This window comes from Mus musculus, chromosome 19 (genome assembly GCF_000001635.26).
Source record: "Mus musculus strain C57BL/6J chromosome 19, GRCm38.p6 C57BL/6J".
Taxonomy (NCBI): Eukaryota; Metazoa; Chordata; class Mammalia; order Rodentia; family Muridae; genus Mus; species Mus musculus.
The window spans coordinates 3893229-3913368 of NC_000085.6; the positions used below are offsets into that span (position 1 = coordinate 3893229).

At 53.4% G+C, this 20140-nt stretch overlaps 3 protein-coding genes across 25 annotated transcripts in view; 1 reads left to right on the forward strand and 2 right to left on the reverse strand.

Moving 5' to 3' along the window:
• The window catches only part of Chka (choline kinase alpha), a 42785-nt gene extending 41644 nt beyond the window's left edge, over nt 1–1141 (forward strand). For 14 of the 18 annotated variants that reach the window (XR_388248.3, XR_003952740.1, XM_030250724.1 and 11 more), the window contains one exon: nt 120–695. Coding sequence is in view for 15 of the 18 variants with exons in the window: in XM_030250724.1 (XP_030106584.1) it covers nt 120–179 (60 nt within the window). In the remaining 3 variants the exon portion in view is untranslated. Of the gene's footprint in view, nt 1–119 lie in introns of all 18 variants that reach the window. The other 4 variants (NR_073190.1, NM_001271496.1, NM_013490.4 and 1 more) reach the window with 2 other exon arrangements.
• A 1680-nt stretch (nt 1142–2821) lies between these two features.
• Nucleotides 2822–13905, reverse strand: Tcirg1 (T cell, immune regulator 1, ATPase, H+ transporting, lysosomal V0 protein A3). Of its 4 annotated transcripts, none has more exons than NM_001136091.2 (20): nt 13791–13905; nt 11357–11477; nt 10989–11067; nt 10281–10501; nt 10112–10200; nt 9818–9944; nt 9654–9736; nt 9403–9496; nt 9116–9328; nt 8663–8807; nt 5752–5891; nt 5490–5647; nt 5320–5410; nt 4530–4648; nt 4240–4453; nt 3810–3941; nt 3567–3674; nt 3376–3493; nt 3042–3219; nt 2822–2964 (listed from the first exon to the last, which is right to left on the reverse strand). In NM_001136091.2, exons 2-20 carry the CDS (start codon nt 11471–11473, stop codon nt 2886–2888), a joined length of 2505 nt encoding a protein of 834 aa, NP_001129563.1. In that variant the 5' UTR covers nt 11474–11477; nt 13791–13905; the 3' UTR covers nt 2822–2885. The 4 variants fall into 4 exon arrangements, with proteins under 4 accessions (NP_001129563.1, NP_001161256.1, NP_058617.3 ...); NM_001167784.1 differs by lacking the exon at nt 13791–13905 and adding an exon at nt 13296–13755; NM_016921.3 differs by lacking the exon at nt 13791–13905 and adding an exon at nt 11847–12002.
• A 1729-nt stretch (nt 13906–15634) lies between these two features.
• Nucleotides 15635–19546, reverse strand: Ndufs8 (NADH:ubiquinone oxidoreductase core subunit S8). Of its 3 annotated transcripts, none has more exons than NM_001271443.1 (7): nt 19482–19546; nt 18461–18518; nt 18338–18388; nt 17933–18028; nt 17670–17842; nt 15925–16053; nt 15635–15846 (listed from the first exon to the last, which is right to left on the reverse strand). In NM_001271443.1, exons 2-7 carry the CDS (start codon nt 18516–18518, stop codon nt 15715–15717), a joined length of 639 nt encoding a protein of 212 aa, NP_001258372.1. In that variant the 5' UTR covers nt 19482–19546; the 3' UTR covers nt 15635–15714. The 3 variants fall into 3 exon arrangements, with proteins under 3 accessions (NP_001258372.1, NP_001258373.1, NP_659119.2); NM_001271444.1 differs by having other exon boundaries at nt 19242–19546; NM_144870.5 differs by having other exon boundaries at nt 19239–19546.
• Nucleotides 19547–20140: the final 594 nt, after the last annotated feature.

The following is a 20140-nucleotide window of genomic DNA, read 5'->3' on the forward strand; positions in this document are numbered from 1 at the left end:
TGATCAAAGATGGCATCAGAGACACAGGTGTGGGTTTTGCTGCCATGGTGGTCCACAGCAGCACAGACGGTCCGGTCAGCCTGGCTACATAGTGAAGTACTTTGTTCGGTCTCTTCCAGGAATATGCCCAAGCCAGATTCGAGGCCTACTTTGACCAGAAGAGGAAGCTTGGGGTGTGAATGGGGTGGCTCCATTCTTCACCACTGGACTGCGGGAGGCGGCTGCACCAGGCCCTCAGTGGAGCGCTGCTGTGACCACTGCCCTGGGCAGAAGGCCTGGATGTCTCACTACTGAGCACCGATGTGTATGATACTACAGACTATATTAAAGTGGAGTAACATTTCTTTCATCTTTGTTTACACTCTCACTAGGACTCTGAACCATGATTGGAAGCAGAAATATAGTACGATAGTGCAATAGCTCAGAACCCGCCTAAACTGAAGGCCTTTTGGCTGCATGGCTACAGCTTTCAGCCACTTACGGCCCCAGCTGGACAGAGCAGTGCTGTGTGGGTACTCCAAGTGCTGACTTAGGATATTAATGTGCTGCAACACATTTGTCACCAGGCTTTGAAGGTGACAGCCTGACAATGTGTTGGAGACACTTCTGAAGGGCAAGTGAACAGACATACTGTGAAGTGGCTCAACAGGAGGAGCCTGAGTTGTGGGGTCTATGGATGGCAACCAGCTGATTCTGTACAGGGTACACTTGACTGTGGGTATGCAGGTGGCAGCTGCAGCCCTCCTGTGCTTGTGTACGCATGACTGCATGGACCAGCACCACTGCCTGGCCATAACTTCAGTGTCTCCTAACTGGGTGTGCTTTATAGCTCCAGCTTCCTGGGAGGAGCAGTGGAGCCAGCTCCCTCACCCCTTCTTGCCTTCCCTCTGCCTGGCCTGGAACTCGGGCTTCTGCCCATTGCCCTCTGAAGCTGCTTCCCATCTGATGTCACTGGGAGACAGCAGCTGTCTGTGGGGTATTGGGGTGCAGGTAGATTAGAGCTGTGAAATCCATGTACATTAATACCCAATGGGATAAACTTAGATTTTTTTTTTACTCTGAACTCTGAATTGTTTGTGCACATATTTCTGCTACCACCAAGACTGTATTATACAGATAAATAAACAACTTGAAACCTGTTCTCAGACTGTTACCCTTCATATGTCAGTGCCCTGCTCTCTCCATCAGCACACACAAGCCATGTGACTAGTGCCAGGCTGGACATCCTCTTCACCACACCACACCACACCTCATTCAGAGCAACATCAAATTTTGTGCCCCGCTGATGTCCATGGCCCCAGGTTTGCCACCCTTCCTGACAGACCCTCACTCTGCTGCTCTGCCAAGGAGTCAGGCCCAGACAGCAGCTGCAGCTCTTCCTGTTGCTCTGACCAACCAAGCTTCAAGAATGCTGCACGCCAGCACAGTCTTACATGGCCTTTCTTCAAACTCCACTGACAGATAGGATGGAAGTGGTGGCCGTGGCTTGCTTGTTCTTGCCCTGTGCTTCACTCCAGCTGACTCTCAGCTGCCTAATGAAATAACAGGCATGATGAGCCCTCAGGCTTTTCTTATTTATTATTTTTATTTTTTTGAGACAGGGATTCTCTGTGTAGCCCTGGCTGTCCTGGAACTTACTCTGTATGACCCAGGCTGGCTTCGAACTCAGAAATCCACCTGCCTCTGCCTCGAGTGCTGGGATCAAAGGCTATTTTTATTATTTTTAATTATGTGGTAGGAAGAGGTACATACACATGAGTCCCAGAAGTCCAGGAGTAGGATGCCCTGGAACTGGAGTCGCAGGCAGCTGAGAACTGCCCAGTGAGTACTAGGAAGCAAACACAGGTCCTCTGCAAGAGCAAGCCAGGCTCTTACCTTCACTGAGCCATCTCTCCAGCCCAACTCCTGCTTCTCTACAACTACCCATTTGTGACAGTGCTTTTCCCAAATGACCTTTGTAGCCCTTACTCTACCTGCCTGCTCAAATGAGCAGAGGTCAGATCAATCACACCGGTTAAGTGGTGATAACTGCCAGGACAGTGCTTGCTGCTGTTAAGGCATGCTGTTCCCATGGCAACTGGAATAGCCAGCCTAGGAAGGCAAACTTCAGAGCTAGGGCTGGCCTGCTAATGTCCTGGGGATCCTCTACATTCGTCTGCCCAGCTATGTTATGTTCCTCTTAGCTTAGTCTGCCAAGCATGTGTAAGTGCCTTAAAGAGACTAGCATTCCCAGCCCTGTATTCAGAGAGCTTCAGCAGGACAGTCTACAACCCCCACCCCCAACCACCCCAGTAGCTTGGCCGGGGCCATTGTGGCTCACTATGCACAGAGCAGCTCTGGCCTCAAAGCAGCCTTTGTTGCTGGGGCCTTCAGCTGCAAGAACTACTTTGTAACTTGGAAAACTTGAGTCTCTGGCCTCTGACATGCACTGGCTATGTATGTGCCTCCCAGCCGGAGGGAATGAAAGAGGCAACTCCTACCTCAGCTAAACATGGAGGACCTTAAGGACTTCAGGGAATACAGGGCCAGTTTGCACACCTCGAAAAGTGGGAAGCTCACTCCTCCCACCTGGTTGGAATCCACTCCCACAAAACTAAACTGGTCCTTCTTGGCCTAGAGCTAACCCTCTGGTTCCCAAGAGTCTGGAGATGTGCTCATGGGGTATCCCAGCAGCATCTAAAGGCTTAGATGCTAAACCAGTGCCTCCTATCCTCTAACTCTGCTGAAGAATGGTCCAAATAGATGTCATATTCAGAGTCTAGAGCTCTGGCCACTGTAGTGTCAGCCTAACCCTGGTACCCCAGAGAGGACAGAGACAAAGTTCCTGGGCCAGCCAGCTCTTTATTCCTGTCCCACTTCGGAGAAGCAGGGATTGCAGTGGGTAGCTAGTCACTGTCCACAGTGAAGGTGAAGGGGCTGAGCTTGTAGCCGGTGCCTGAATAGAACTTGTTCTGGAACTCCACCCTGGGTGTGAGAAAGGGGAAGGTAAGAGGAAATCCACCCATTCCCTCCATGCCCAGGCCCACTACAGGGGTGCTCACCAGTGCAACCGCAGGGCATGCAGGAAGGCTGAGAGCCCCTCCATCACTAACAGGATGGCCACAGTCAACACAGCAAAGGCAGCAAACACAGGGACCAGCACCACAGCTGCCACGCCGATCTCTCGGCCCATGCCCAGGCCTATGCGCATCACCATGGCCCACAGGACCTCAGACAGCTCTGCACACAAATAAGGGAATTTGTGAATGCCTGTCACACCCCCGCCCCAATAGCAACCGTGAATCCTTCTTGCCCCTAGAGCTGGCGAGGCACCTCTGTGGGTCAGCCCCATTTGACCAGGTAGGATACTGAGACCCCGAGAGAAAGGTCACTCACGGGCATGGGCCAGGCTCAGGGCCCAGAGACGCAAGTAGGAGGCTGTGTTGGAGATGCAGCCCAGGCAGAACTCAATGGTGTGGATTGCTTGGTGCATGAAGATCTCAGAAGGGACAAACTGCACGGTAAGAGGTCATGAGACAATAGCCGGAGCTGGCAGCCCTCCCTCAACAAAGTACTGTTCTGCCCACCTCAGTTTCTTCATCCCCTGGGCTCCCAGCCTTCTCCTCATCAGGGCTCCAGCTGTTCTCCAAGGTGGATGCATCAGGGGAGGCCAGAAGCTTGTCCGTGTCCTCATCCTGAGAAGAGATAGCATCAACAGCTCCAGCCCCTGAAATAGCCCGTGCCACCCACCCTGCAGCACAGCCTGCAGGGAAGCAGAGGTCACCCCTCATGCAGCCTGCCTTCCCTGTAATCCTTTCTGCTGCGTCTACCTGCTGGCCTGCTGGCCTTCTCTGAGTGTTTCTTCTGTGGCGGTGCTGGCGCAGCAGGTACAAGGGTGTGCCCAGCAACAGGATAGGAACGGTAGCCAAAGCCAGGACCACCAGCACGTACTGTACCACTTCCTGTGGGCAAGAAAACAAGGCAACCATGCACAGTGCATGGAACCAGTCACTTGGTGTGGTCATTGATCGTTGGGAACTGTAGTTCCTCCCAGGGACACTAACAAGGACCTCTTAAGGAAGGACTTCAGGTTCTCAACACCTGAGACCCAAACTTTAGTCCATTGGCTCTGACATCACTGTCTGGTGGTAGTCCAGCCCACAACCCATGTCTCAGATGGCTCTGCAGCTCCTGGTGACCCAGTGACTGAACTAGAGCATCCCCAGTGAAAAGGTCAGCCATTCTCTGTAACTGGCCTACCTGCCCATGGAAGAGCAGATGATTGGTGGGGTTTTGAGAGAAGAGGAACATATTGATGAAGTGAATGAGGATACTGGGGGCCGAGGAGGCGCTAGCAGCTGAGACATTCACCCACTTGTAGACAATGAGGAACACAAGGTAGCCAAAGAGACCCAGCAGGAAGATGAGCTCAGGCAAGGTCTCCAGCAGTAGCCGGTGGGCCTGGCCAAAGTGCCTGTGGGAACAGACAGGTCAGAGCACCCTAGACCCACAAAGACACTGCCCACACCCACTGGCAACCCTTAGCTCACACGTGGTTGAAGATGCTGAGGAACACCCCAAAGGCCATGTGCGTGACCCCAAGGATGACAGACATCTTCATCTTGAAGGAGTTGAGAAAGCTCAGGTGGTTCGTGGCCAGGCTCCAGATCTGGGGTAGTGGGAGAGTTGAGCACTCAGGGACACTATGGACCCCACCCCCTCCTATGTTTCTCTCATTCCCTGGCTCCCTGACAAACCCAGTCCCAGCAACTAAGTCACTAGTTCTAAGGAGCTCAGATAGAGCTCAGCTGCGTAGCTCAGGCACCCAGGCCTCGGCTTCACTCATCTGTTCAATAGGGTGATGCTAACATGGACCAGTTCTTTCAAACACAGGGCTGTCATTCTGTTCTAGGTGTTTGTTGGCTGGTTTTGAGACAGTTTTATGTAATGCAGGCAGGCCTTGAACTCTTCTATGCAGCCAAGGACGCACTTGAACTCTGATCCTCCTGTCTCCCATCACCCAAGGGTTTGAATTATACTTGTGTCCCACTCCACTATTTTTTTTTTTTTTTTTTGAGGCAGGGTTTCTCTGTGTAGCCCTGGCTGTCTTGGAACTCACTCTGTAGACCAGGCTGGCCTCGAACTCAGAAATCCGCCTGCCTCTGCCTCCCAAGTGCTGGGATTAAAGGCATGTGCCACCATGCCCAGCCCCCACTCCACTATTTTTACAGGAAGTGCACAGTACCAACTGTCAAAGGGGAACAGTAAACAGATGGATCTGTGGAGCGCTGACCAGCCTTCCCAACTGCCTCCTTCCCATGCACCAGTATGCCCACTTACCGGGTCAATGCCAAAGGGATATGGTCCAAGGAAGACACCAGTGATGTTAGGGTTCAGGGTGAGCATGGAGTGCTGGGACAGATACTCGTCACTGCAGTAAAAATAGATAATGTCAGAGCTGCACAGTGGGCCAGGGGCCCTGGCTGCGTAGGGAGGGTTATAGGTCATACCTCCAGCCTGACTGGTTGGCCATGGCAGCCACACTCCAACCTGAGGGGAAAATAGTGGTGGCTCGGCTGAAGCACTCATTGTAGATGAAGCCAGTGTAGACGGAGAACAGACCCATGAGCAGGAGTAGGTATCGACCCCCAAAGAAGGTCTGCCAGATCTGGGGGTCCAGGGGGAGATGGTGTGCTGTTTAGCTCAGCTCAAGAGGCTGTTCCACTCTTGTGCCCTATCCCTTTTCCCTTGTCAGGTATGGATGGTTCGTACCTCGTTTTGTGCAGCCTTCACAGCTGGACGGTTTTCAGTGAGGACCATGGCCAGGGCAAAGAGAAACATGAGCAGTCCGTGCCCCACATCGCCAAACATCACAGCGAAGAGAAAGGGGAATGTGATGATGGTGTAGGGAGCTGCAGGCAGACAGTATACAGTCAGGAGGTCCCCATGGGAGACTGAGTATCACTTCCCTGTCTGAGTTGCCACAGAGGCCTCTCAGGACCAGCCAAGAGCGAGTTTATGAGGCAGGGACCACTTGGCACATTTCAGAGCCTACAACTATCAATCTATGCCACCCAAGGCTTGTTATTTAAATTTCCTGAGCCTATTTCTCCACTTGTAAAATGGAGATCTCAGTGCCACCCCATAGGGTTATTATAAATGAGTGCCACAGGCAGGCCTGGCAGGTGCCAGGCTGTGGACATAGGTTTAGCAGTTCTAGCTGTCAGGTTTGTTTGTTTGTTTTGTTTGTTTTTCTAGACAGTTTCTCTGTGAAGCCCTGGCTGTCCTGGAACTCACTTTGTAGACCAGGCTGGCCTCGAACTTAGAAATCTGCCTGCCTCTGCCTCCCAAGTACTCGGATTAAAGGTGTGCGCCACCACTGCCCAGCTAGCTGTCAGTTATTTAAAGATAGGGCAGCTGCAGAGTGGTCCAGAATGGTCTTGAACTCCTGAAATGATCCTCCCGACTGTTTTTGTTTTATTTGTGTGTGCGCGCATGTGCATGTAGATCAGAAACAACAGTGGGTCACTCCTCCATTTAGAGACAGTGCTTATAGTTAGCCTGGAACCTCACTAGAAAGGAGCTGCCTGGCTCCAGCCCACATCTCACCTCCACTGTAATTACAACCACGCACTGCTGAACCTACATGGGCTCTGGAGCTCCCCACTCTTCTTCAGGCTCTACTGGCCTAGCCAGCTCCTAACTGGCTCTGTTGCTCAGTGGGTGTTTGTTGTTATTGTTGTTTGTCTGAATAACATTTACTTGCTAATTTACTGAGAGGAAGGTATGCATGTATGCAGCTCAAAGGATAACTTGTAGGCGTTGGTGCTACTCCTATAGAAGGCCCTGGAAATTGAGCTCAGGCTGTCAGAATTATTCACATGCCTTTACTCAATAACCATTTCTCTGTCCCTGAGTGTTATGTTTAAGATCTATAAGCCTGGCATTATGGTTCATACCTGTAATTCTAGAACTCAGGAAGCCGAGGCAGGATGATTACCATGAACTCAAGACCAACCTGGGCTCCAGTGTAACACCCTGTCTCAATCCAGAGGCAACTGCACACACCTTTAATCCCAGCACTCAAGATGTAGAGGCTGTGGATAACCGTGTTCAAGGCCAGCCTAGGTTCCAGGACTGACAAGACTACACATAGAGATCTCAAAAGACCAAGAGCGGAAGGAAGGAAGGAAGGAAGGAAGGAAGGAAGGAAGGAAGGAAGGAAGGAAGGGAGGGAGGGAGGGAGGAAGGAAGGAAGGAAGAAAGACAGCCAGAAAGAAAGAAAGAAAGAAAGAAAGAAAGAAAGAAAGAAAGAAAGAAAGAAAGAAAGCAAGCCAGTCAGCCAGCCAGGTGTGGTGGTGCACGCCTTTAATCCCAGCAATTGGGAGGCAGAGGCAGGAGGATTTCTGAGTTCGAGGCCAGCGTAGTCTACAAAGTGAGTTCCAGGACAGCCAGGGCTATACAGAGAAACCCTGTCTCGAAACCCCCACCCCACCCCCCAAAAGAAAGAAAGAAAGAAAGAAAGAAAGAGAGAGAGAGAGAGAGAGAGAGAGAGAGAGAGAAAGAAAGAAAGAAAGAAAGAAAGGAAAAAAGACAGTCTCAAAACTACAAAACAAACTACACATACACACAGAAAAGGGGCTGGAGAGTACATGGACTCAGACTGGTCTTGCCTATCACAAAGGCCTCCTGACTTTACTGTAAGCACTTTACCCACTGAACCTTGAACTTTCTTTTTTTTTTTTTTTTTTTTTTTTTTAAGATTTATTTATTTATTATATGTAAGTACACTGTAGCTGTCTTCAGACACTCCAGAAGAGGGAGTCAGATCTCGTGATCGGATGGTTGTGAGCCACCATGTGGTTGCTGGGATTTGAACTCCTGACCTTCGGAAGAGCAGTCGGGTGCTCTTACCCACTGAGCCATCTCACCAGCCCAACCTTGAACTTTCTACGTAGCTGAAGATGCCTGAATTCTTGATCCCCTTGCCTCCATCTCTCAAGTGCTAGGATTATAGACTTAACCACCATGCTTAGTTTCTGCTGAAGACTGAGCTCAGGGCTTCATGAATCCATGAGGCAGGTGGATTCATCTATCAACTGAGCCACATCCTCAACCCTTTTCATTCCAACTTCATAAAACAACAACAACAACAACAACAACCCCTCAACAAACAACATTGCAGTGTGGCCAAGTAAGTCACAATTATAGGTTGGTTTGGGGCCCTATAACAACTACTAGCCATCCTAACACTTCTCTGAGGTTTGTACTATTATTCCCATTTTGCAGACCAGAAAAAATATGACCTACAGAAACTAAGAAACTCATCAAAACAAGTGAGCTGGACTTTAAGCCATTCCCACATCTGTTTTCTGAACTGTTCCAAGTTGGTTCCCTGTGGATTTAATGCTGAGACAAGTGTAAAGTCCCAACTGGGACTAGGGTACCCAATAACCTCCCTGGAGATTGAACTGGGGACTATGTCTCTGTTAAAGGATGGGGTGGACCCAGCTCCTACCCCTCTCAAGGTTTGCACTCCAAAGGCAAGGGCCTAACTTCTACCCACCCCTCTCAAGGTTTGTACCCCAAAGGCAAGGGCCTAACTTCTACCCACCCCTCTCAAGGTTTGCACCCAAACAGAGGATGGAGGGATGACCTCCACTGAGGGAGCAATGGATCTTACCAGGGTTAACTTCCCTGTAGCGGCCCACACCATAGGCATCCACAATGCCCTGGAAGCTGGAGGTGAAGCGGTTGGTCCTGATGAGGGTTGGAGGCATGTCCTGGCAGGGGATGCGGTGAGCGACAGCACTCACTCCTTCCTCACTCTGGGGTACCCAGGCAGAGAGACAGAAGCCGATGCCCGGAGCCTGTAGAAACCCTGCCCCCACCCCAATCCCACCCCCGTTCCCAGGCCCAGCTGAGATGTGGACTGTAATTTCTGGGTTGAGGGTGGGGTGGGATGGCATGGGGGAAGTTGGTCAGCCCCATCCTACCCAAAATGCCCTGGAGGAGTAGGCTCCTCGGAAATGGTACCCACCCTTCAATCCCAGAGCAAAGGAAGCTTAAGGAGAGACTGGAAGTAGAAGGAGGAAAGGCAGGGAGGGAGCAGGCCTCTGGCAGCCTGGATGCTCACTGAGCCGCTCTGCAGCGCCTGCTGCACAGTGGGCAGGTCCCTCGCGGCACACCAGACCTCCGCGATGAGGCACTTGTGTGTGGTGTTCACACTGCACTGGTTGAGGGTCAGGTACACTGCCTTCATCTTGTGGATCTGCACCTGCCATGGGGGCAGCAGCTGCTGCACCCGGCCCAACACCTGGCTCAGGAACCGGTCTGTCTCCCCCAGGACCTGGGGACAAAAAAAAAAAGTAATCAAGGGAGCCTTGAGGGAGCTATCAGGGGTCAGGTCACATGGGCACTCACTTCCTGAAGCTCCTGGCTTTGCTGCTGCAGCTGCTGCAAGGTCCTGAACCGGGCTTCCTCCTGCTCCAGGTATGGGAAGACATGACAGTGGAAGCTGAGGAAGACATGGGGTAATGGGGGTCAGTGGGAGTCACCAGGTAGAGCTGGGGGCAGGACAAACTCGGCTGAAGGTGTTATCAGGGGCCTGGGCCACACAGGACCAGTCGACTGGACACCTCCCGCGGCCGAGTGACCATGCACTCGTGGCTCACCAGTCTGTGATCTTTCGGATCTTCTGTCCGATCTGCTCACCCCAGTAGGAGATGACAAAGGTCATCCAAGTTGCAGGCTCACCCTGTGAAAGCCAGGTTCGGTTAGTCTCTGGAGCCCTGGCTCCTCCCTGACGGCCCCCACCCTGGCCCCCCTGCAAACTCACCGTCACTGGGTCCTCCAGCTGCCCCTCAGTCTCCCGAAAGCTGGCAATGAGGAAGCCGCGGCAAGCTCTCCACAGCAGGCGCTCCAGGGCCGCAGCCTTGTAGGGCTCCACAGCACCTGCCACAAAACTGCCAACAGGGCTGGAGGCGGGCTGCAGCCTCCTCCCAACTCACCTCACAGGAAGCACTCGTGGGGAACCCCCAAACACAACATACAGAGACTCAGGGGCCATCGGGTCCCCTTCTTTGGCCAGTGCCTTAAGGCTGTCCAGAAAAGACAAACTGCCCCGACTCACTTGACCTTCAGGTCTGAATGTGGCCCCCGGGTGCCTGGAAGCAGGGGTGTTGTCTCAGAGAAGGGTCCTTCAGTATGGTCAGCTGCCACCTAGGCACCAAGAGACATTGTGAGCCCCAGCCGTGGCATATATATCTCCAGGCCCCATCCCTGCCCTGGCTGGGGCTGACCGGCGGGCTGTGGCTCTGGCCCAGCACAGCCGAGTGAAGCCGCAGCTGGTGCAGCTGGGCCCGCAGTGCCTGCTGATTGCCACGAACATCCCGAAGCTCCTGGGCCAAGCGATCCGTTTCCTCCTGGATGCGCAGCAGGTCTCGGGGAGGTGGTGCTGGCAGTGTCCCCTCAGGTGGGGCCAGCGTCAGACCTGCCCGCTGCACTTCTTCCCGCAAGAAGGCTAGACACAGAAAGGGGCGGTGGGGTTAGGGGAAGTCACACAGGGTTATGCCAGCTCATGTCTATTGTTAGCCAGGGGCTGCAGACATGTAGGGAGATCCCTAATGCGCACCAAAGGCCATGACTAATCTGCTGAGTCAGATCTCCAGAAAAATCCCGGGCTAAACTGTTTAGAAGCAGCCGCTCTGTTCCCCCTGTTTTGCCCTCATCTCTGACCTAAGAAAGGCCTTTCTAGCCCTCCACCCCAGCGTCTGCCCACCCCAGTCCATCTAGGCAGAAAGCTTAATAGAGTTGTGGCTCATACTCCAAGGCAGTCCTACCTATCGTCCTTGGCTCCACCCACCCAGAGCCAAGGATGTCCTGCGGATGCCAGCAGCCCCGCCCACACCTCCCTTCTCTGCCTTTCACCTGGGTAACGGGGGCACTTCCCTTCAGACCAAGCTTGCCTAGCGCTCATTCCATGGGATGTGAATCTGGGTCCAACTTACTAAACGTCTTCTCCAGTTCCTCGCAGCGCCGGACGTCTACCACGAAGCGTCTCTGGAAGGCGCTCACGGATTCGTTGAGCTGTGATGGATACATATACGGGTCAGAATCTCTGGGAGGGGATCAGGAGGTCACTGCTCTGGGATCCAGGTCTGAAGCACCTCCTCCAAAAAGTTGCTTGGTGCCCAATTAGCCTGAACGGACTAGTTGGAGCAGACTCAACCGCGTGCCAGAAAAGGCACGAGTAAGCATGGGAAGGGCGCCGGTGCTGGAAGGGAGGGCTGGGATGCTCCTGTGGCAGGCCAGGGGTAATCACACGGCCTTTCCTGATGTGGGTTACCCGCCCAGGCCTCTGTCCCACCCCACTTACGTCTCTGAACTCCACGAGGCCCAGCTCACCAAGCTGGCTCACACAGTTGTAAGCAGACCCTGTGGGCAACAGGAGCTGGACCAAGGCCACCTCTTCACTCCGGAACATAGAGCCCATGATCCTTAGGGCAGGCAAAAAAAAAAAAAAAAAAGGTGGTTAGGAGCTAGTTCCAGGCAGGCATCCATACACCTGTTCCCATTCATCGGACAGATGGAAAAACTGAGGCCAGGAAAGAAGTAATGGGTACCGAGGTTAACAGAAAGTCAGTAGCAAGAGAAAGCATGGGCCGGGCAGTGGTAGCGCACGCCTTTGATTCCAGCACTTGAGAGCCAGAGGCAGGCGGATTTCTAAATTCAAGGCCAGCCTGGTCTACAGAGTGAGTTCCAGGACAGCCAGGACTGCACAGAGAAACCCTGTCTCGAACTCCCCCCCCCCCAAAAAAAAAGAAAAAAAAAAAAGCATGGAGCAGCCCAGTGACCCCAAAGCCTACCACCGTAGGCTGTCTTTAAGCTGGCCTTCCTTCTGCTGCCTTCTTGCTTCTAGCCCAGCAGCTCCCAGACACCCTGGCTCCAGCAGTGTTTTCAGCACTGGATCACCTCTCTGTCTGCCCCCCACTTGAGACCCAGCTTAGCCCTGAGACCCTAGGCTGTGACAACTGACACCAAATGCCTCTGAGCTGTCTAGCCTGCTTCCTTATACATGCAGAGGGTGGGGGTGGAACTCCCTCTAAGTTCCCTGGAGCTGAAATCCTGAAGGGGAGGATTGGCTGGGGGTTGCCTTTGGCTGCCCGCAACATTGCCTGTGGGGCTGGGAAAAGTCTTGGTGTTGAAACTGGGAAAGTGAAACCATGAAACAATGGGCGGGAAGCTCTGGTGGCCTCCCTCTAACCCCAGCAGGCACACACTTCCTGGCTGGAAAGCAAACGGACTCTTCAACTGCCCTGCAGATGCCCAGCCAAAAGCCAACACTCTCCCTGGGGCCACTGCCTGCTCCTTGGTAGCTACTGCTCTTCAGGTTCAGGATCTTGGGGACACCGTTTCCTCAGCTCTTAAACTGGCGTTGAGGGCTGGAGGTCACAAGTGGGGACACACATCGAGAGGAACTTCAGATACTAATGGGCCCAGCTTACTGCCTGGGTCTGCCCAGCAGACCACTTCCTCCCTAGGTCTGGTTTACTTAAGGGGAAACCACAGTCCTGTCCCCAGCTTGGGAAAGGAAAGAATTCAGATGGTAGTCAAGGGCTTCAGAAGAGCCAGGCCCTGCACAGGCAGGGGTGAGCAGGGAGGGCTGGGTGCACAGAGCCAGGGACTAAGTCTCTAGGGTCCTCCCCAAATTGTAAGCAGCTATGTGACACTGGGTAAGTCACTTGCCCTCTCTGGGCCTGTTTCCTCTTTGATTGAATTGGCCACCCCTGGCAGGAAAGATGTGAGTGAGGAGATAAACGAAAAATCAGACTCCCCACATCTTACTTCTTTCTATAAACACCCCTTCCCCCCAATTCCTAGTGGACAACCCAGCCTTACGATTTTTTTGTTTGTCCGTTTTTCAAGAAAGGATTTCTCTGTGTAGCCTTGACTGTCCTGGAACTGGCTCTGGGGATCAGACTGGCCTTGAACTCAGAGATCAGCCCACCTCTGCCTCCTGAGTGCTGGGATTAAAGGCTTGTGCTACCACCACTCCTCCTATCCTGGCCTTAATTTATAAATGGGCCAACCCAGGTGGAGTAAGGTGAAGTCTAAGGTCACATGGCCAACTAGAACCACACCACAGAGGGGTCTGTCCCAGACAGAGGGACGCTGCTCTGACTTGGCACATCCTGCCTAGTCCCAGCGCCATAACCACCAGCACTCGGGTGCTCCAGCCAAGGGATGCTAGACATGTACATGCAAGACAAACGGAAGTTCCCCCATGCTCCCTGCAGACAGTCCACATTACATACCTTGATTTTGTTACTAGGTCCTGTCCTGTAATCTGCGAGCTAGACCCACACACACCACTCGCGATCTGGCCTTCCCCTGAGGCCCCGGTGTTCTGCCTTACTCCTGCACCCCCTTTCCTAGTCTTCCTTCAACCCCTGCCTTTTCTCCCAGACCCTGCTCTTCGGAGGATGAGGAGAGGGGCTGGAGTCTGCCTTGAGCCCGGCCACTTCCTAGTAGGATGGCTTCCGTTTCCTCATCTGTAGAATGGGTCCCTCGTTCAGAGCCAGACGCAGCAGGGGCCTCCATGAGCTCAGGCTCTGAAGTTTCCCGGAGCTAGCAACCTATCCTCTGCTTCTCCTTGCGGCCTGCCTGCATCCCAGACTGCCTGACACGGTCGCGTGGCCTCTGAGTTGCCTCCACCCGGAGTCGGGCAGGGCGCCTGGACCCTTGTCCAGGCGGAGGAAGAAGCAGTTGGTAGGCAGGGCTGGGGTTCCTCAGTTTAGCAGGACACTCACCCAGGTGGACTCTTCGCTCAACTTCGGCTTAGGATCTGAGCCCGCCCTCCGGCCAGTGCAGCTCACTCCAGCTTCGAAATACCGGAGTGGGTGTGGCCTGTGACGGCCTGCCCACTGCCCGCCCTGTCCCGCCCCCCACTGAGTTCGGGCGCGGGGTGGGGGTGGGGGTGAGGGCGGTGTCTGGACGCCCCGGAATCGTTTAATCCCGGGAATCGGGAGATAACCGACAAAAAAATCCCGATAATCGGGAGATGACAGGTAGGACCTTAAGGATAGGCCACCTTCACCTTCCTAGTACGTACAATCTGCTTCAAGCTACTTCGCTATTGTGCAAGATCGGCTGCTACCCAACCTCACCCAGCTCAGACTATGCTGGGTAAGGGTGGGCCCACGCTATGGGCCCCTCTCCACTGGCAGCAGGGTGTTGGTTGGGCCAGTCTCTGCGGAGGAACTTGACCCAGGAGCCTGGAGACTCCAGAAGTGCCTCAACCTCCTTCCTAGCCCTTGAGGTATGGAAACTGGGATTCAGGACCATTCAGCTGCCTGTACTTTGGACAGGCTGGACTGTACCCAATGGGGACCAGAGGGACAAGGGGCCCCTCAGCTGTGCTGACCCTTGAGCCCCATTCAATAAACAAGGGCTCTAATGTGTGGGGGGAGTATAGAATGGAAGCCTAAGGCAACCTGAAAACTGAGTCGAAGTGGGTAGGTATCCCCAGAAAACAGGTATGACATGGGTCTGAGGTGACTTGGTGAGGACCCTCACACAAGTGTACCAGGGGGCACAAGCCAGTGCTCTTCACTGTGGGGGAACAGACAACAGACGGGCCATAAAGCTGTAGTTGTGAATACAGTAGAAGTGTACATAAGAATAGGAGAACCAAGCTAGCAGCAGTCCCGTCCCCCCCCCCACACACACAATGTGTGTGTGCCCACACAGGGTCGGGGTAGAGGTGAGGGCGGTGTCTGAAACGGTAACAAGTATAACACCCACACTTGGGAGGAGTCAGAGAACTTAGTGGGCAAAGGGGATGTAGTAGCCAGAGGCAAGGCCAGCTCAGAGGCAGCAGGACCTATGTCATTCCCTTGTGACTGTCACCCCCTAGCAAGCTTCCTGTTCCCCAAAGGACACCCTGACCTTAGGGATGTTGGGTGCAAGTGTGCGGCTACACTCCCCGTGCAGGCACCCATGGAGGCCTGAGGTGAGCAGCAGGAATTTTCCTCAGTTGGCCACCTGTTGCACTCAGTTTTTGAGCCAGTCTCTCTCACTGAACCTGAAACTTGCCATTTTGATTAAGTTTGGCTAGCCAGGGACTCTGGGATCCACTTGACTCCATCCTCCAGCAGAGGGTCACAGACATGTGGCCACACTAAGCTTTTCTGTGCAATCTCAGGATAAGAATAACTCATTTACTCAGCCTCCTTCCTACTCAGCCTCCTCCTGAGGCTCTTGATGGACTCAAGCAGAGCCTGGAAAGGATCCAAGTCCAAACTGTAGCGATGGACAGCCAAGAAAACAGAAGACCTGGACCTCACCTCTCAGACACCCAACACCAATGGGGACAACAGGCCCCTGGTGACCTGCACTGCCAGGCTGTGGGAAAAAGCCCAGATGTGTGATACGGTTCTGGGTAGTATTGCCGATCACAAAGAGGCCTGGTAGGCCTGTGCACCATAGAGGATGGCTGGGTTCTGCATTTGCTAGACTTTGGGGCAGGTGAGTGGCTGGAACCCACTGAGAGAGCGATGCAGCAGGCCATGCACACCTGGTCTGGCTGGAGCAAACCAGATGCCCCTGGCTGCGTGGGGTAGATTCTGCCCTAGAAATGGAACAACACAACAGGTAGCTGTGGGATCATAGTTTCTTTATGGGCTAAAGGGGCCACAAGGCTGAGCCAGGTGGCCAAGGTCACCAGTGGTCTGGTCACCGGTACAGGTAGTCAGCCTGGATGTTGGCAGCGATCTCGGCCTCCCACTTGTCTCCATTGTTGAGTAGCTTCTCCTTGTTGTACAGCAACTCCTCGTGTGTCTCGGTGGAGAACTCGAAGTTGGGGCCCTGTGGGAAGGTGGACAGTGAGCAGGGCGAACCCTTCTCAGGAGCCTCAGTGCGAGCCACTTCACCCAGCCCGCTCACCTCCACAATGGCATCAACAGGGCAGGCTTCCTGGCAGAAACCACAGTAGATACACTTGGTCATGTCGATGTCATAGCGTGTCGTTCGGCGGCTGCCATCGGCTCTTGGCTCAGCCTCAATGGTGATGGCCTGAAGGAGTGGCCACAGGTCACTGTCATAATGGCAGACCCCTCCTGAATCTGCCCATCACAGTTCAAACTGACCCCTGGAAGTCTGCATGGATGCCTGGTTTCCTCAGCCCTCCAAAGGAGCCACCGCTCACGTGGCCCCATTAGTCTCTGCCAGGTGACCCTCCTGTCCCACAAGGAAAAGATTATGATCTGCTCTGCTCCCTGAAAAGGTGTGGCCCTAAGAGGGCCCCTGGATAGTAAGTACCCAATTACTGTCATGTTGAACAACTTTGCTAACGATCCCCATTTGTTGGAGAAACTTAAGAGAGATTGAAAGATTTCCTGAATTCACATAGCAATGAGGGACACAGACCGAATTTTAAGGTATATTCTTAACTATCAGTTTCTGAGGGGACAGCTATATGCCAGCTAAGGGTAAGAAGGGATGGCCTGGAAACTACAGGCCAGGAGGACCTTTAAGGAACTTGATACTCCCTAGTGGCAAGTTTGCTACTCACAGTAGAGCCTCAGGAGGCATACATCTTTCTTTCTTTCGAGACAGAGTTTCTCTGTGTAGCTTGAACTCTGCAGTTCTGGTTGGCCTGGATTAAAGGTATGCACCACCATGTCCAGCAAAGGCACACAGCCTTTTGTGTTTATAACAGTGGGAAGAAAATCTCTCCTGGCTACTCTTACCGTTATAGGGAGAATATGGGGAAGGAGCCTAGCCTGTCTGTGCAGAGTGCACACCACCTAGGAGCCATGCCAGACATCACTGAGCTGCTGAGGCACAGCTAGGAGCTGGAGTTACGCATGGCGGGCTAGGTAGTGTCCCTGGGCAGGTCTCACGGCTGCAGCTGCTGGAGCTCATGTTAGACACAACAAAGCCATCACTGCATTTTCCTGTTTCCAAATAGTCCCAGCCTCCGGCATTCTGTGCAGCACCCACCAGCATAACTGAAAGCCAGGCTCTGGGGAGCAGCTAAGCTCTGGGGAGCAGCCACTCCTGTTGCACATCCTCAGCTTGAACACAGAATGGCCACACAGACAGGGCTCCTGAAACCACGCCATGGCCTCTAGGCTCAAATGTCACATGATTATTGACTCCCAGGGTAGGATATGAGTACTCCACGTGGCCTGCTTGGGATGGAGCCGCCCCCCAGCCGGCTTCCTGACTCAGCACTTGACATTAAGGACTCACTGTCCCCCACACAGGGTCAGGGTTAGGCCAAGCGAGAAAAGGACAATGTCAGGTGTCTGTGGCAGTGCATACTTTTATCTTAGTACTCCAGAGGCAGAGGTAGACAGATCTGTGAGCTCAAGACCAGCTTAGTCTACACAATGAGTTTCAGCTGGTGCTACATAGTGAGACTCTGTCTCAAAAGAAAAAAGAGCCAGGAGTGGTGGTAGTATATACCTTTAATCCCAGCACTTGGGTGGCAGAGGCAGTCGGATTTCTGAGTTTGAGGCCAGCCTGGTCTACAGAGTGAGTGCCAGGACAGCCAAGGCTACACAGAGAAACCCTGTCTCGAAAAACCAAAAAAAAAAAGAAAAAAGAAGGGTCTTTCCCGGGGGAGTGTATCAAGGTAGGGGTCAGATCAGATTTAGGGCCTAGTAGTTAGAAGGCAGACTCACCTGTGCAGGACAGATGGCCTCACAGAGTTTGCAGGCAATGCAACGCTCCTCTCCAGATGGGTAGCGGCGCAGTGCATGCTCCCCACGGAAGCGCGGACTCAGTGGGCCCTTCTCAAAGGGGTAGTTGATGGTGGCAGGCTCTCGAAAGAGGTAACTTAGGGTCATGCCCAGTCCTGGGAGTAGTACAGAGCTGGTAAGAGGATGCTCTCCTCTCCGGCCGTCCACGCCTGACTCTCCCCTCTCCCCTCTTCACTGGTACCCACCTCGGATGAGTTCTGTCCACATCAGAATCCGAGCTGCATTGTCAGTTGCGGACTTCATGTCCACCTCAGACTCCTGTTCCTTCTTATTCACATACTCTGCAGGAGGTCAGGGAGGGAGGTTAATGGAAGCTGGCTTTGGAAGCGCACCCAGGCAAAGCTTTTCAAGTTCAGGGAGTGAGGGACCTAGGTCCTCCTAGTGGGTCCTGATAACCTAGCAGCTCTTTCCTGTCACATGCCTCCCGCCTTTGATGGTACTACAGTGACTGAGTCACAGTCTCTCTTGATCGCTACCTTCATTTTCAGAGTGGAAACTAGAGCTCACAGAGGGTCCCTAGCAAAGCAATTTCCCGGGCCTTGGGTGTGACGACGGTCAGAAAAGCTCAAGTCAGAATATTGGCTACTCACTGTACGTTGCCGCCACTGCGCTGCTATGAAGGCTTTGTCCATTAAGATGTCCTGCAAGGAGAGAGGTGATTTCACACCAGGAAGCTCTGCTCCCCCACCCCCAGGAAAGGCCTCTAGCCCTACCTGTGCGCATGGCCTGGGCCAAGGCCCGTGGCAGCATTGATGAGCTCAGGCGATACATCTGGAACATGGAGAAGGGAAGAGAAGGGTCTAAAACTGCCCTCCTCTGAACCTCTACCTTACGCCCCATTCACTCACAATCCCACTCAAGACCAGCACCCCTAACCCTCAATCTGACCTCACTCTGCTGACTCACAGTTCCTGGGCACCCCAAGTTCCTTCTATTTCTGCAGTTCCTAAGCAACCTATTTAATCCATTTCCCCATGTCCACTCCTCATCCTCCGCTCACACCAAGGCTCCCTGACCACCACCAGTGTATTCAGGAGCCTGGATGGTTCTTCTGGTGGGTCCTCCTAGTGGGTCCTGATAACTCTGAGCCAGGCTTCATGTCAAATGTCATAGACCCTGTCATCCTGTCATGTTAAGTGATTGCTCCCAAATTACCCAATGTCATTGGAACCAGGACAGGAATCCAGGAGATACCTGCAGAAAACCCTTAAAGATTTAAATAATTACCAGGGTCAAGTTCCTCTCCTCAACCCAAGGGGCTCCTGGAACTCTCCCCAACCTGCAGAGTGACCTTGGGCAAATGATGTCCCCTGGCCTCAGTTTCTGGATTACAATGTAGGAAGAGGGGTCCCGAAAATTAGGGATGTATGCAAACAAGGGGATTTTGACCAAGAGTCTGGCAGATCACCAACGCTCTAGCGCCCTCTTGTGACCTTTGACCTGTAGGGGTCGGCCAATTCTTGACCCCAAGCAATCCTGGATCCAACCTACCACTTTCTCTCAGACCTTCCCCTTGACCTCTGACCCTATGAACGCAGAAGGCAGCCGGCGAGGCAGCGCATGCGCCTGAGGGTGCAGGCTTTCCGGTCCGCAGCTCGGGAAGGACGCACAAGCCGCGGGTCCCGAGCCGAAGCGCTAGATCCCAGACTTCATAAGGTCAGCGGTGACACCCCGTTCAACCCTGTCGTTGCGTCACCCAGACCCTGTCTTCGCCGCCTTGCCCTGGCCACCCACCTTGAAGTGCTGCGGCTCCTTCCCTGGCCCAGATGCGGTTCAACCGGAAGGCGGAGCCTAAGCTCAGGATGCTGCCATTGGGCGAGCTTCTCACGCCTTTTTCCATAGTGCCCTTTCCTTCTTTGGTCTGATTGGCCTAGGGTCCTGTAGGAGGCGGGCCCAGGACTATATTTTTCTCTAATTGGCTGATGGGAGCAGATGCTTGAAGTTTTGTAGGGAGCTGCCATGTTGTATCAGAGAGGTTAATGCGCCTGACTTCCGAGATCCTGAAGGCGGGACTTCCTGACCTCGGTTTGGGACGCTGCTACAGTCCGGGGAGGCGGGAGGGGTAGGGCTCATTTGAATACTGCAAAGATGGCGACAGCGTACAAGCGCTTTAACCACTGGTCCTTGTAACGGCCGCGGGTAGCAGGACTTTTGTCAAGTCTGCCCCTAGGACTAGAGAACCATGAGGCAATCTGCATGCCTTGTATGGAGTGATCAGAAATGCTTCCTTCAGGAAGTAGTGTCTAAGCTGGCGGTGTAGAATCTGGAAGGCCAGGAAGGACATGTTGACTTAGTCAAAAACCAGGCCATGTGTAGAGACAGGATGTCAAAAATTTTGAGTTTTAGCAGGTGAGTGGCTGGAAGCGCCATCCCTTGGAGCATGGAGCTCAGAC

What these genes read in the sequence shown, in the direction of transcription:
- Ndufs8 (NM_001271443.1), bottom strand. Translation starts at nt 18,518, where the DNA reads ATGTATCGCCTGAGCTCATCAATGCTGCCACGGGCCTTGGCCCAGGCC. An exon ending in GGCCCAGGCCATGCGCACAG is followed by an intron (nt 18,389 to 18,460) that starts GTAGGGCTAGAG and finishes CTCTCCTTGCAG; the next exon opens with GACATCTTAATGGACAAAGC. An exon ending in CGCAGTGGCGGCAACGTACA is followed by an intron (nt 18,029 to 18,337) that starts GTGAGTAGCCAA and finishes GACCTCCTGCAG; the next exon opens with AGTATGTGAATAAGAAGGAA.
- Tcirg1 (NM_001136091.2), bottom strand. Translation starts at nt 11,473, where the DNA reads ATGGGCTCTATGTTCCGGAGTGAAGAGGTGGCCTTGGTCCAGCTCCTG. An exon ending in GGAACTGGAGAAGACGTTTA is followed by an intron (nt 10,502 to 10,988) that starts GTAAGTTGGACC and finishes TTCTGTGTCTAG; the next exon opens with CCTTCTTGCGGGAAGAAGTG. An exon ending in TGAAGGCTGCACAAAACGAG is followed by an intron (nt 5,648 to 5,751) that starts GTACGAACCATC and finishes CTGGACCCCCAG; the next exon opens with ATCTGGCAGACCTTCTTTGG.